This window comes from Dreissena polymorpha, chromosome 1, assembly GCF_020536995.1.
Source record: "Dreissena polymorpha isolate Duluth1 chromosome 1, UMN_Dpol_1.0, whole genome shotgun sequence".
Taxonomy (NCBI): Eukaryota; Metazoa; Mollusca; class Bivalvia; order Myida; family Dreissenidae; genus Dreissena; species Dreissena polymorpha.
The window spans coordinates 152,796,116-152,810,225 of NC_068355.1; the positions used below are offsets into that span (position 1 = coordinate 152,796,116).

The 14,110-nt window shown below is 34.5% G+C and overlaps 1 protein-coding gene and 1 long non-coding RNA gene across 4 annotated transcripts in view; both read left to right on the forward strand.

Moving 5' to 3' along the window:
• LOC127856460 (stromal cell-derived factor 2-like) overlaps positions 1-14,110 on the forward strand; it is a 54,666-nt gene that overhangs the window by 33,872 nt on the left and 6,684 nt on the right. Inside the window, exons 3-6 of one of the 2 annotated variants that reach the window (XM_052392672.1) lie at positions 5,250-5,332; positions 6,041-6,180; positions 9,143-9,288; positions 9,436-13,965. In XM_052392672.1, coding sequence (XP_052248632.1) covers positions 5,250-5,332; positions 6,041-6,180; positions 9,143-9,261 — 342 coding nt within the window. In that variant the 3' untranslated portion in view covers positions 9,262-9,288; positions 9,436-13,965. Of the gene's footprint in view, positions 1-5,249; positions 5,333-6,040; positions 6,181-9,142; positions 9,289-9,435; positions 13,966-14,110 lie in introns of those variants that run through there. The other variant, XM_052392679.1, reaches the window with a different exon arrangement.
• LOC127856500 (uncharacterized) lies at positions 81-5,249 on the forward strand. Of its 2 annotated transcripts, none has more exons than XR_008038073.1 (2): positions 81-834; positions 3,631-5,249. It is a non-coding gene; the product is annotated as an uncharacterized LOC127856500 (long non-coding RNA). The 2 variants fall into 2 exon arrangements; XR_008038076.1 differs by having other exon boundaries at positions 81-641.

The following is a 14,110-nucleotide window of genomic DNA, read 5'->3' on the forward strand; positions in this document are numbered from 1 at the left end:
GGTACATAAAGGATCAGATAGTGGTACATAAAGGGGTGGTACATAAGGGGACTGGTACATAAAGGGTGACATCCGTTTTTAATAACTGATATATGTTTTTGTGACTATGTGTTTATTGGTATTAAATATGTGTTGTTTTAGATGAATTTCGTGAATAAACGGTATTGAAAAGAATGGTTTAAACAAAACTGGTCTTCATAAACACGAAATTTGCACTGAGATAACTGGTTTAAGAGGTCTAGATAAAGTGTATTTAGATCTACTAACGGAAAATGGCTAAATAAAATTCTATTCACAATGGGGGCATAAAAAGCTGTCATTCCTTCTAATGACAGTTGTTTTGTGACAAAATCCCAAATTGACGCAGTGAGAACATTTATCGCAATAGACCGGTTACGATCTTAACGTATGGTCTCGTATCATTATTTGGGGCAAATTTTTTTCGCATACACAACATACTTTAATCTTATTGTAATGCAAAGTACAGAGAGCACACAGAGAGCACAATACAAATTCGAGACGGGCCTCCAAGGGAAAGTACTCTTACAACATTTAACGATCAAAACATTGACAAACATAGCCGTCTGGTGAAGGAAATTTTAAGATTTTAAACATTGTTTAGGCTATTTCTCTGAAACGAGGTCAGAAAAACGGACAATTTATATGATATTTATTTTTATTCCTAATGATTGTTGTCTTATCGGCTGTGGAAATTCTCGCGTTACAAAAGTGAACAGTTTTCGGGCACGTGCGTTCGAATGATGCTTAGAAGTTTACGTCATAAACGTACACGATCTTATAGGGCTGCACGAAGTTTTAGGAATAGAGGATACTGTAATTTATAATCGTATTAATCAGGGTTCTCAATAAGAGCCGGCCGCCGGTCAAATCGGCCGTTTGCAAAAAAAGAATTTGGCCGGTTGAAAATCGCTCAGATTCGGAAAATCAGCAATTGACTTTTCGAAATTTGCGTGTCTTTTCGATAACTTTGTTCCTTTTTGCTATTAAGCAAAAACGTCGCTTGATTATCTCCCTTAACGCATTACAACAACAACAATGAAAAGGTATGGCAAGCGGTTCGACGCATAATCCCAAGAAACTAGGTTTCTCATGAGAACCTAGGTTCTCAGAATGAGAACCTAGGTTCTCATGAGAACCTAGGTTTTCAAATGAGAACCTAGGTTTTCATGAGAACCTAGGTTTTCAAATGAGAACCTAGGTTCTTTTGAAAACCTAGGATACCAAACGAGAACTTAAGTTCTCAGAATGAGAACCTAAGTTCTCATGAGAACCTAAGTTCTATGTGTCTATGAGAGCCTAGGTTCTCATGAAAAACCTAGTTTCTCATGAGAACCTAGGTTCTCAAGCGTAAACCAAGGTTTTCAAATGAGAACCTAGGTTCTCATGAGAAACCTAGGTTCTCATGAGAACCTAGGTTTTCATGAGAACCTAGATTCTCATGAGAAACCTGGTTTCTTGGGATTTCATAAACCTTGGTTCTCATGAGAACCTAGGTTCTCATGAGAACCTAGGTTCTCGTGAGAAACCTGGTTTCTTGGGATTTCAATAACCTAGGTTCTCATGAGAACCTAGGTTTTCAGAGAACCTAGGTTCTCTGAGAAACCTAGTTTCTTGGGATTATGCGTCGAACCGCGTGCCATAATTAACCTCCAGTTGTCTCCCATTGCTTGGTACACGCTGGCGGCATATGTGTAACATGAATAGAAATAGGCGTGAAACCGTGAATGTTTCTCCCCAAGAGCATTTTCTGAACAATGTTCAGACAATGCTCAGTAATATTCTACGAAACTTATCTGTTGAATATTTGTGACCCCAGGCATTAGCCGTCAGTGACCGCCTCTTGTTCATGTTTCTGTGCATGGGTGTTATTTAGGAATGAAATTAGTAAAGTAATCGGTCGACATTGGTCTGAACACGTTAATAAAAAATTGAACTGTTTATGAAATACATCTTTAATTGTAAATATTATTTTGAGACTAAAAATTCAGATCAATCGTTACATAATATATTGTTACAGCATTAAATGAGTTTCAAATATTCAATTCCCTTGTTCGGGCCTCAAACGACTGTACGGTACAGTTTTCTACTTTAAGTATGTCTGTGACCTACATGTAGGAAGCAATCATTATGGTATAAAATACAAGTTTTATCCCTATTGATTATGTGTAATAATGTATTATTCAATAGTAAGATATCGGCAACACTGCAAGAAAAACTTATGCGCTAAAGACTTTGCAAACATATTTCAATAACTTGAGATATCTGCAAAAATAAAGTTCTTAACGGCGTGTTTTCATTCTGTCCAGCCCGTGTGTAATCATATGTGAACCCCATTGATCCTGCACCCTGAATAATATGTGTCCCGTATTCCAAACGAGCAAGTTTACGCCGTCCGACGCGTAATTATGAAAACCTAGGTTCTCTGAGAACCTAGGTTCTCAGAGAACCTAGGTTTTCAGAGAACCTAGGTTCTCAGAGAACCTAGGTTTTCAAAGAACCTAGGTTCTCAAGAGAACCTGGGTTCTATGAGAACCTTGGTTCTCATAATGAGAACCTTGGTTCTCATAATGAGAACCTAGGTTCTCATGAGAACCTAGGTTTTCTGAAAACCTAGGTTTTCTGAAAACCTAGGTTCTCAGAGAACCTAGGTTCTCAGAGAACCTATGGTTCCCAAATGAAAACCACGGATATGGCAAGCAGTTCGACGCATAATCCCAAGAAACTAGGTTTTTCATGAGAACCTAGGTTCTCATGAAAACCTAGGTTTTCAAATGAGAACCTAGGTTCTCATGACTTTGGTTCTTGACGCCATGTGCAATCTTCAAGCGAGAACCTAGGTTCTCATTCTGAGAACCTAGGTTCTCATTCTGAGAACTTAGGTTCTCATGAGAAACCTAGTTTCTTGGGATTATGCGTCGAACCGCTTGCCATAAAAAGGCGCAAATTGGAATCGGTCAAAAAGCAGTAAAATATTTTGACGTTCTTTTCATCACATGGCGAATTTTTGTTCCTGATTGCTTGCGTTTTTTGTGTTAATGCAAAGTTTTTGTTGTTATGAAAGTTTAATTCAATTCAGTTACATTTCAAACTAGAAGTGTCACGCAAAATGCGCATGGTAGACGGATGAAAAGGCCTTTTCTGCCCATTCCTGTAGGGCTGAATTTCGGTCCCATTCCCTATCCAATATCGAAGTTTTTTCCTTATTCGAATAAAATGTCCTAATTGGAACCTTGTGCAAAACAAACCCGTTATAATCGTAAAAATTGACCCTTAAAATCGAGTGCAATTATGTATCCGAAAGTCGTATTTTTTTTAATTATGATAAAATTTTACAAAAGTTAAATAGCTTTTTCATATATCTTTTGTTAGTTAAAAAGCTAAAATTCATAAAATGCACACAAAAATGCTCCAATTTAAGTGCCTGGTTGACCATTAAAATAGCCATAAAATGGCCCAAAATTTTCTTGGGGAACATGCCCCCGAACCCCCCTAGAAGGCCTGTTGGTTTCACATTTTGGCCTGTTGGCTCAAAAGTTATTGAGAACCCTGGTATTAATATTTAATTTTTCCAAATTGCATAGACTATAACTTTTTTTCCCAATCCAAAAGGCACAGGCTGTAAAATATAAAGCGAAAAAAAATCACTGACCGTACCCGGGGTACATGTCAGTATACCAGGGTGCATGTTAGTATACTTAAGAGTACCCGGGGTATATGTAAGAAGTACCAGAGCTGACAATGACCAATAGAATGTAAGTGACTATGTGTATTTGCTTTCATAGTATCGTATATTAAATAAAATCTGCAATAAGTTCTATGCCTCAATGTCACCCTTTAAAGAAATTGGGGTGTATTGCTGTCTGTTGGTTTGTCTGTCACTTTTTCCTTGGGCTTAAATGTACTCATAGCTAAAACTGGTGAACATTTAAAATTCTGACAATTCACGTACCTCTTTCTTATTGACGGTCTTTATTTTCATGGTGCCTTATTTTTTCACTTTAAACATTTGTGTATGTATTATATAGTTTCTTTTAGGCCAAGATGCAGGGTTTCCTCTTTAAAAAGGATCAAGAGAAATCTACTGCAAATAAATACGTAGCGTGTCCTGTTAAGTGTGTATATGTTTCTCGATAACAAGAGATCAAAATACTATGTAGATGATTGCAGATGTTTTTTCTATCCATCTTGGAACAAGGGGTTTTGTTAAATTGGGGGGTTTTAAATCGGGGATCTTTCCCTTGGTAAAGTTTGAACTTATTATTATGGTGATGGATTTAAGAATAGAAAATTGCATGTGTGGAAATTATAATATTTTATTCATCAGATGATGTGTATCATGTTTCATTCTACTTCTTGCCTGGAAGGTATAAGTAAATAATTGGGCCATAAAACAGCTGGAAAAAAGATACTGCTGTCTCAGCAATAATTTTGCCATAGATTGATGGATTTTAAAACGACTAGTACAAATGCAACTTAACCATTCATCATGCTATATTACAATAATTTACCAATAAAACCACAAAAAGGAGATGGAACATTATATGTAAAACCTGTCTACCAAACTCACTGTCAGGGACCAAGATCACACTTTGAAGTAAAGGTACAATGCGGCAACAAAAAAGCTTTTAGAGTTGTAACTGTGTAATTAATCCTTCAATTTGAATTTGAAAGTGGAATGTGGGGGCATCCATGCCACACTGACCTATGTATGACTTATGTTTATTCCTAAAAATGAGTTAATTTAATGTTAATCATACAGCCACAAAATGAAGGAGTTGATTTAAATTCTGATCACACTGGTAATAGGGTCAACCAGGTACTGTAAATGTTTATATCTTTATTACTGGAACATGTTATGATAAATTGTTAAAGAAAACTTATTGCATTTAATTGTGGATGTGAAAAACTATTGATGAAATACAACTAATTCATTAAAAATTATCTGGAACATTGCGACACCAGTTTACCACAGATTCTGTATCTGGAGTACTTAAAACTGTTATGGTATAACCTTGGTAACTCTATGCTTATAAAATATTCAGTTTTGGGGAATTTCTATTCTTTATACTTGCAAGTATGAACAAGGTAATTTTTTATCTGGGAATTATTATGCATGATTCAAGCACATTGATGGATGAATTGGAACCAGTCAATTTATTTTTTATCTTATTTATGTTATTTCACAATTTGAATTGGCACATTGACATTTGTTATTTGAGATTTTTCAGTCTGTAACGGCTGTAGAGTCTTCTGATGACCATAACAGCTACTGGCAAGTAAGAGCTAAAACTGGGACACATTGTGTACGAGGGTATGTACTGTTATTTACATGTGTTGTTAAAACATTTGGAGCAAGATACCAGCGATTTGTGTATGCTTGTGAAAAGTACTAGTACTAATTGGGAATAATAAGCACGAAAAATTCTGAAATTGGGAACATTCACTCCCTGAAATCTTCAGATTGGGGTGTAAGGGGTCTACTTAATTGCTTTGTAATTATTTGCAAAAAAAATTCACATTTTCCTTTAAATTATATGCCTTTTTGCTGCAATGTTCAGTTTCAGTGCTAAATGTCTTTGTTCACTTGCAGCTAATGCCCTTATGGAATCAAAATTGATGCAACTTTTTTTCCTTTGGGGCATTTTTCAGATTTTCAGGATTCTGAAACAACTCATAAAGTACAAATGCTCATAAGACGAAACTTTGTTTGTGAATAGAGGACAATATGTGGAATATGTTCATTTTTTTATCAGACAAATATGGTTGTTGTAATGGTTGCAGAAAACTAAAGTTAGGGTCCTGGGAAAATTAAAAAATATCTTAGCTAGGTTGATGAAACTGTATGCGTATAGAGGACCATATGATGAATACATGTCTGAACTTTACTCTAGTTTTTCTGTCAGCCCAATGTCATCACTAAAAAGCACTTAACAAGTAAAATGAAATATATGGAGATCTTGTTCATAAGTCCAAAAAACATTAACATTTTTGTATTGCAATGTTTACTTTCATATTACAGTCAGCCTATAAAAAGCGGTCAGACTATACGACTGATGCACCTGCAGACCCGCAGGAATCTCCACAGCCACCACTTCCAGTCTCCTCTCTCTCATAACCTGGAGGTCAGCCCCTTTGGGGAGGACGGGGAGGGCGATGAAGGTAAATACAACGGCCCTGTTTAACTAATATAGGATCTTGCATGAGTGGTCGTATTGTATTGACTTAATCAAACAAGTCATCTAAATAAAGATAAAAACAAGGCTTGCCGAGTTTTTATCTTTATTTAGATGACAAGTTTAATAAATTCAATACAAAATGACCACGAATCTAAGATTCTATTTAAACATGACCAACACATTTTATTTTTATTATATGCTTGTTTCACCTTTTATTCACATTGTAAAAGAGTTTAACTGAAGAAATTCGCTGGTATAATGACGTCATTTTACACTAGTTATATAACTTGTCATTTCACAGTTATATAACTAGTGTAATAACACCAGTGTAATAAACAAAATTGAGCATTACGTTATTTCACTCCTGGAGCGTATATCATGTTATAAAGCTTCTTACTTAACTGGACATACAGACTTCCCAGAAAAAGTAATTGCTTGGCTGGCATAGTCTGTTGGTAGAGCAATGGATGATGAATCTCAGCAGTGGCATTTCAATCAATAAATAATACTGTGGGTATTGGTCATGACATCTATCTACTATCATTCTCCCACCTACTACTGATTCAATTAGGGCAGTTGTCAATTGTTTATGTTGATATGTGCATCGAGCACTCGTACACAAGCTCCGCAAGGGAAAGTGCAAGACAGTAAACAGACTGCTATGAAATTACCGAAATACAACTGAACAAAAAACTAAAATGTATTGATTGGTGCATATTTATAGTTTCTTGGAGTATCTGACGAGTTCAGTGCCCTCACACTACTTTGGGGGAAGGGGTCCTCCCTTAGGAGGGGGAATTTTTATAAAAAAACAACAACAACTGTGTTTAACTGTTATAAACATTTATTTAATGCTTTCCGGTGGTTTATAGAGAAGTATAAGTGAATAAAAACTGTTTCAAACAGTGAAAATTATCAGTGAGAATTAGCTATTGAAAATTTTCATTGTTTACTGTGAATTGACGTCATTTTTTTTGACGAAATGACGTCATTATCCCAGCAAAATTCGTTAGTTAAACTCTTGAACAATGTATATAAACTGTGAAAAATGCATTAAATAAAAAGAAAATTTGTTGGATTCGGTGGATTATCGATTTTAATTCACTCGTGATCATGGAAAATATATATAGAAAATATTTGTTGGATCCGGTGGATTATCGATTTTAATTCACGAGTGATCATAGAAAATAATATTTTCACTCGTGGCGATCACGAGTAGGAACACTAGGAAACACTGGAGTAGGAACGAGAAAGTACGACTGAAGCATGTGGTCACTGAATAGTAAGTAGTTCACCTACAGGTAATAAAGTTTATGTATTGTATCTGTTGCAGAGTTTAAAGCCACACACCTTGCCTCTGACTTTAAAATGAATTTCAGAAATACATGTTAATCAATACTTATAAATGCAATTTGAAATCGTGCAAAATTGTCATTTAATCTATAGCCTAGTTAGCAAGTAATTTATTATTTTTCAAACCGTACGGCTTTTAAAACAGAAAGTAGGAATTCTAGACGTATACGATCATTCATTTCAACAAACGCAATTATTTTTAAGTTTTAAAGCGCAAAAAAGACGGATTTCTACTTTGCAGCCACCAGATATATTCTAATTGGCATAGATAAAATTAAATATATAGCCTAGCTAGCAATTAATTTATTATATTTCAAACGGTACCGCTTTTAAAACAGAAAAAAGGATTTCTAGACGTATACCTACATTTCGACAAACGCCATTATTTTTTAGCTTTAAAGCCCCAAAAAGACGGATTTCTACCTTGTAAACGCCGGATATATTCTAATTGGCATAGATAAAATATGTTTCTTATTTATGCTTAAATTTACTATGCCAAATAAGGTGTGTGGCTTTAAATAGCATTCATTATTGATGCTCATGTTTAGCAAACTAATGGTTTTTGGCCTGTCTGTCTGTTATTCTGTCCCAAAACTTTAAACTTGGTTAAAGTTTTGCGATAACTTGCAATATTGATAAGATAAGATATTGAATATTGCAATATTGAAGATAGCAACTTGATATTTGGCATGCATATGTATCTCATGAAGCTGCACATTTTGAGTGGTGAAATGTCAAGGTCAAGGTCATCCTTCAAGGTCAGAAGTAAAAAAAATACAATCCAAGGGAAGTAATAAGCTTTAAAAGGGAGATAATTTATAAACCTGCCAAATGATATATATAAATGTGATATATATATTTTATTTCAAAGCAGCGCAATAGGGGGCATTGTGTTTCTGACAAACACATCTCTTATTCTTCATTGAAAGATGAAATTATCAATCAAAGCCATATTTGAAAGTGTGGTCTGAATGTCATGTGAATAGCTACAAATACAACAAAAAATATAACAACCAATGTAGGAGGAAGGTTTATATTTATATATATATGATGTTGTATTTTATAGGTTTATATATTAAGTATATTGCGATGTATAAATTCAAATTATGACTTTATTTCAGGTATATGAAAACTAATGTATGCCATTACTTTTTTGAGATTTAAACTGTATTGCACTGAAAATATTCAACTGAGTTTAAAGCTTGTGCTAAAAAGCCTGTCACTTAAACTAGATTTATGAACTAACAACATTTTCTGGTAATTAGTCATATAAATGTAAATGTGAGGGAGAACATGTGCATATCTTTTGAAATCGTTGATAAAAACAGTCCTAAGAGAATAATAATTATGAAAGCTTATGTGCCATAAACCTTTCCCGCTGGAAAGTAAAGTGAAAATGGCTATATGCAACCAGCATAAAACCAGAACAGCCTTTGAGTAACTCGCAGTCTGTGCAGGCTTTATGCTGTTTGACGCTCATAGGGTTGGAAATGAAGTCTTTAAAACTTGAATTTAGAAAGGTTTTCTAAGAAAAAAATTAAGCGTCAGAGTGCGTATCTAAGTAGTGAAGGGTTAAATTTTTTCATCTGCAGTTATCTCCACGTGGCTGGTGAAACGTTTGGTCGCCCGATCGCAGGTCAGCGTGAAGTGTCCGCCTATTCATCACCCAGTGATCTTAACTACTGGCAGGCAATGGAGGGGATCTACGTGAAACCCTCGGAGGACCCTGTTGGCACGTATAGGGCCGATAGTTTAGTTTAGTTTAAACCTATTTATTTTAGCTCGATTGCATAGAAAGTAATTCCTACTTATTTGAAATGCTCTCGAGTCCGTTTCCTGGGCCTAGAACCAGTACTTGGTGTCTGTATGGGAGATCGAAAGAACGATAGGGCCGATAGACCACATGTCGCACAGGCGCACACTGAACTGTGATGTAGTAGCTAACTTAAATGTAACGCATTCTTATTGGGCCATTTCACAGTTTCCTGAGCTGTGATCTGGTAGAGAAATTAGTTGGTAGGCATACAATTTGGGCGGTTTCACAGTTTTGTGGCTTTTGACATTGTCTTTTTACAACAATGTGTCGTATAACAGAAATGGGAAGAATCTTACTTAGTCATAGTTGTATGTCTTTATGTTGTTTTGGCTGCAAAAATAAATATTTTAGTATTAATGATGTCTTTTGTAAACATGATTACTCTGGTATGTCAACCATTAAGCAAGTTTTTATTGACATTTACATAGGTACTAATACCTTTACAAGGTATACAAATTTTTATTGGCAAAAAGTTAGGTTTGTAAAATAATTTTCTCCATGTCAAAACTGTGAAAGTGCCCAACATGTTAATGCATACTGTATACTAAAATTCTTGAAATCTTATGTTATTCGTTTTGATTATGCTGTCTTGAGAAATAGCGTTTCTTTTATTTCTTGTATAGCATGCTGGATACTAAATGCAAAAAACGCTTTTGTTAAGTTTTGGCAATGCTTTCTTTAGAAGGGCTGTTTTTGATATAGTTATGTGACATCTGTATTAAAATATTTCATTTTAAGGGTAACTGATTTTTATGCCCCCCTTCGAAGAAGAGGGGGTATATTGCTTTGCTCATGTTGGTCGGTCCGTCGGTCCGTCCACCAGGTGGTTGTCAGATGATAACTCAAGAACGCTTGGGCCTAGAATCATTAAACTTCATAGGTACATTGATCATGACTCGCAGATGACCCCTATTGATTTTGAGGTCACTAGGTCAAAGGTCAAGGTCACGGTGACCCGAAATAGTAAAATGGTTTTTGAATGATAACTCAAGAACGCATAAGCCTAGGATCATGAAACTTCATGGGTAGATTGATCATGACTCACACACCCCTATTGATTTTGAGGTCACTAGGTCTAAGGTCAAGGTCACGGTGACCCAAAATAGTAAAATGGTTTCCAGATGATAACTCAAGAACGCATATGCAGAGCTCCAGATAAGGTTTTGTGAAATTCTTAAATTACTACCAGATTTTCAAAAAGAATTCTTAACTCTGAAATTTTATTCTTAATGTTACTACTAAGTTTTGGAAAATAATTCTTATTTTTATAAATGACCTAAAAATAAATAATAATGGTTATTTTCATGCAAAAAAAATCAAAATAAACATACTAGCAACTTTATTTATACGAGTTCAACAGTGTCTTTCAGTATTTTACAATTTTATTTTTCAAATACTTTCATATGCCCAAACTGTGCTTTGATTGCATGCCTTAGATGAATTTTTACATATTTCACAAACAAAACGGGTCTTCCCTTCAATCTTTTCAACGATTAGCCACGGGACTTGTCCCTTCCACTCGTTCAATGTTTTTTTTGTGTTTAAATTTGGACCCGTCGTGTCGTGTTTTTGTTTAGCTTTTCTGACTGTGTCGGAAACTGAACATACAACATCGTATATGATCATTTCTATGTCTTTCTAAACATTTAACTTCGTCTCACTTTGCGTACAATATGTTAAAAGCGTGTTTTTGGACGCTTTGCCGTTTTTTAGGACGCTCTCTGGGCGCCGCCATTGTTTTTTGACAGATAGACTGTATACGCCGCTTTTATTGGAAAAAATGAGCTTTGTTAAACAAACCCGATAACCATTCTATATAAGCACCGCAAAGATCTTTAATACGCGAAAAGAACTCAATAAAAATCTATACGAACCGATGTAAAAATAATATTCGTAGCTTGATTTTGTAATTCTTAATGGTACGACAAGATTTTAAAATAAATACGTAACGGACTTGAAAATAATTTGTAATTACGAAAATACGACCCTTATCTGGAGCTCTGATATGCCTAGGATCATGAAACTTCATGGGTAGATTGATCATGACTCGCAGATGACCCCTATTGATTTTGAGGTCACTAGGTCAAAGGTCACGGTGACCCGAAATAGTAAAATGGTTTTCGGATGATAACTCAAGAACGCATATGCCTAGGATCATGAAACTTCACAGGTAGATTGATCATGACTGGCAGATGACCCCTATTGATTTTGAGGTCACAAGGTCAAAGGTCAAGGTCACAGTGACCCGAAATAGTAAAATGATTTTCGGATGATTACTCAAGAACACTTTTGCCTAGGATCATGACACTTCATAGGTACATTGATCGTGACTTGCAGATGACCCCTATTGATTTTCAGGTCACTAGGTCAAAGGTCAAGGTCACAGTGACAAAAAACGTATTCACACATTGGCTGCCACTACAACGGACAGCCTATATGGGGGGCATGCATGTTTTAGAAACAGCCCTTGTTCTGAATGTGTGTGGTAGAGGAATGACTTAAGAATTATTTCCTATTGTTTTTGTTTATCTGCATCTGCTATTATTTAATGAACACCATACCATTAGTTTTATTGATAGCTAAATTTGCACATCAACTGAGACTGTTTCAAGACAACAAATCATAAATGTGGCTGTAAAAATGACCGGTAAATGCTGTTATTGAAAACATTGTCATTGTTTTCTTTAAAGTTACATAGAGTTCCTTAAAAGTAGTTTTTTGTGTTCGTCCGAGTTTCTTTCTCATCGGATGCTTATATGTTTAATTCTTTTCGTACTAGTATTTATTATGCTGTATGGATCAAACATATTCATTAGACTTTATTTCTAAATGTCATTCTGTATTTTCTGTTCATATGATGTTTGTAATTTCCTGTATGCGTCATTCAAGTTACATGACAGCAAAATTTACAACAAATGTAATTGAAAAAGTGTATATTCAAAAATGAAGTATGTTTGGGTATGTTCGTTTTTAAATTTTGAGGTGAGGAATGGGTGCACATATGACATCAAGGGTGATTTAGAGCTGATAATAGGTTCTCAGTGACTCAGATTTGTATCTATACAATTGTCTCATGAAATATTGAAGTTATTGGTAAATCATCTGTACATCGATTTTAATGTGCTTCGTGAAGAATCATTAAGTGAAACAATTACATGGAACAGTATTATCAGTTATTTAACAGCTTTTTGTACAATTGGTACGGGTGGTGAACATTACAAAATTCTGTTTAATAATATGTTTATTCTGTGAGTAATTTTCATCTTGTACATGATAACATCAAAAGAAGTATGCATTCACATCATCTGATGACGTTTTGTGACATTTGCTGTAAAACGTAATTTTATTGAAATTAAAAAAACATCTTCATAGAATGTCCAGAAAGTTATTCACAACATATTTGTGTGTGATTTTTGTTATTGAACAATATTTTCACATATCTACATGATGTTTTGTTTCAATATCATATAGATTCTATAGATTGTTCATGATGGATAAGTATGGAATCAACCCGGAAATGTTTGTTTAAACTCTTATTGTCCAATTAAGAATATATTGGATGCACCCGTTTCAAAGTGGTAAAATATTGCACAGTAAAGTGTACGAATGGCAACAGTGGATTGGATGATATAAATATTAACATTATAATGAATGCTATGTTCCAAATGTGTCTACTTCTCAAGCCTGTTATGCTATTGGATGCGAGTTGAGTAATTTTAGATGTTTACCTGTCTGTCACTCATGCATGGTTTCAACCGTTGAAGCTTCTTATTTACGTATATTGCTTGTAAGATTTCAAATGATTGCCATTTTGTATACACCTGATGGCACATATTACTCTGACAATAATGTTTGTTTTAATAAAACTGTTAACACACCCGTTTCATATTTCTGTTGAATATTGTTGGAATGTGCATACTCGCATGTGTATTTGTGTGTAATAGAGACCTCGAAAACATATCCCCTTGAAATCCATATTTCGGCTAATTGCCATGACTTCATGTACAGTCTATAAATCTCTCTCTACATATCTGTCAATATCAGAGTATTAGTCTTGATTTTAAACATTGGTCATAAGTACAAAATATTATAATAGGGAAACATTATGTAATGTGTAAATATTTTGTTGTTGATTTAGTTGTCACATGTTTGAGAACTGTTTTAGTCTTGGAGCTTTACTGTAAATAATTTCATTTACTTTTCTCACATGTCATTCATTGATTGTGTTTGTTCACTTTGGAACAAAACTGGTTGGCCATAATTAAAATAACCACATATTTTATTAATACGATCATAAATGAAACTGAATGTGAACCACTTGAGATTTGTTTATTCGTACAAGTTTTAATTGTGCAGTGTTGACTCTGTGTCTTTTTATTTAACGTGTTGTTCTATGGGGCCTCTCATCAATTTGGCATAATTTGTTTTGTTGTTTTCATGTTAAAAAAATATACGTATTGAAAAAAAATTATGAATTGTTTTAAAAACTTTGTTTCTGCCTGAACACATTTAAAAACATAGCATTGTGCATGCAAATGAAAAGCTATGGATAATAAATAGTTCACATGTCATGATCAATAAAACAAAAACAAAAATGTTTATTGGTTTCTGTTATTTGATTTGCAATATAAAATGATTCAGATGGATATGAGGATTCCTTCAATTGTTTCAATTCTTTACCACATAGATACGCATTTTGAAACATTTGTAGTCCCCTAGAAAGTTAAATTTAATTTAAGACTTT